Genomic DNA, 1,530 nt, shown 5'->3' on the forward strand with positions numbered 1-1,530 from the left:
TGAGAACATACATCTGCAACGTGGTCTTCAAGGCTCTCTTGGAAGTGGGCTTCATTGTGGGCCAGTACGCCCTGTACGGGTTCCAGCTGAAGCCCCTCTACACTTGCAGCCGCTGGCCCTGCCCCAACACTGTCAACTGCTACATCTCCCGACCCACTGAGAAGACCATCTTCATCCTCTTCATGCTGGGGGTGGCCTGCGTGTCCCTGCTGCTCAACCTGGTGGAGATCTACCACCTGAGTCTCACCAAGTGCCGGAAGGGGCCAGGCACCAAGTCCCGCATCCTAACCATTTCTGGTGGCCCTGGAGGGCCTAGCAGCACCCATGTCACCCTGCCCAGGGGTGGCAGCCCCCCTCCGGGCCTGACACCCCTGAAGAAGGCAGGTGCATGGCTAGGGGTGGCTGGTGGGTCCCACAGGGAGATGCGAACGGCAGACCTGGCAGTGTGAACATGACCTGCTGGGATGGTCAGGGATGGGTGATGCACAGGTGGCCACAGTGGTGGTTCTGTCTCTGGGCCCTGCCAGGTTTGTGGCATGGACCCCATGGCCAGCACAAGAGATGGGAATGGCCTTGGGGACACAGCTCAGCTGTTTCTGGCACTTGTGGGAGCAGCAGGGCTGAGTAGAGCTGGGACTGGGAAGAATATAATAAACACTCACTGCACCTCACTTGACTTGTGCTCCGCCCATGGGCACCGTGGCATTGCTCTCCAACCAGTCCATCCTACGGACATACTGCATGGCCAGGGCAGGGCCACTGCTGGGTTGGGTTGGGCTGGGCTGCAGCCCTGTAGGCAGAGGACAGGCAGGGCATGTGAGGCTGGCACCAGCAGGCACAAGGTCAGGGATCATGCCAGCATGCTAGAGCTGGCAGGACAGGAGGGACCAAAGTAGGAAGTGCAGGCAGCACAGGCAGGCAGGGATGGACAGGAGCAAGGTGCAGAGAAACAGTGGAACACTGGCCCTGTTCTCCTGCAATGCTCCCCCTGCCCATGGAGGGAAACCAGGGGCTGCCAAAGGTTTTCCACATCTTTATTTGAAATGAATGGTTTCCAGAGACACAGGGTTAGTCCTACCGCCCTGGTATCACTACAACAAGACTGGTGAGCAGCTCACTCTCCACATGGACACAGAACAGATGGCCCCGGGCCAGGGCCCAGAACAATATATACAGGCTCAACAGGAGACCCATGTACAGCTCAAGAAAACTGACCAGAACACAAGGAGGGGTAGGAGGCATCAGCACAGTTGGAGGCAGACTTGCCCCAGGCAGGGCACTGCCAGCCTCCTGCTTTGAGAGGGAGGGGGAGGCCAGGCAGAACTCCTTGCTTCTGCCAGCAGCTGCCCAAGCCCCTGGCTGGAGGAGAGGTTCCCATTGATGGCACCTTGCACGGGGGAGGGGGCTTACACCAGGACAAGGGACGATGGGGGTCTCTTCTCGCAGGCATTTAGCAGTAGGACAAGAGGGCATACACTCAAGCTCTGCCAGGGGCGATTTAGGTTGGATCTTAGGAAGAGATTTTTTACA

General features: G+C 58.6%; 1 protein-coding gene across 1 annotated transcript; it reads left to right on the forward strand.

Moving 5' to 3' along the window:
• Positions 1-45: 45 nt before the first annotated feature.
• Positions 46-449, forward strand: LOC103806542 (gap junction alpha-3 protein-like; the record flags this gene model as incomplete). Its single annotated transcript, XM_009079248.1, has 1 exon — positions 46-449. A coding segment is annotated over one exon (404 nt), but the record flags the coding sequence as incomplete, so codon positions are not given.
• Positions 450-1,530: the final 1,081 nt, after the last annotated feature.

Source organism: Acanthisitta chloris, unplaced genomic scaffold (assembly GCF_000695815.1).
Source record: "Acanthisitta chloris isolate BGI_N310 unplaced genomic scaffold, ASM69581v1 scaffold7847, whole genome shotgun sequence".
Classification (NCBI taxonomy): domain Eukaryota; kingdom Metazoa; phylum Chordata; class Aves; order Passeriformes; family Acanthisittidae; genus Acanthisitta; species Acanthisitta chloris.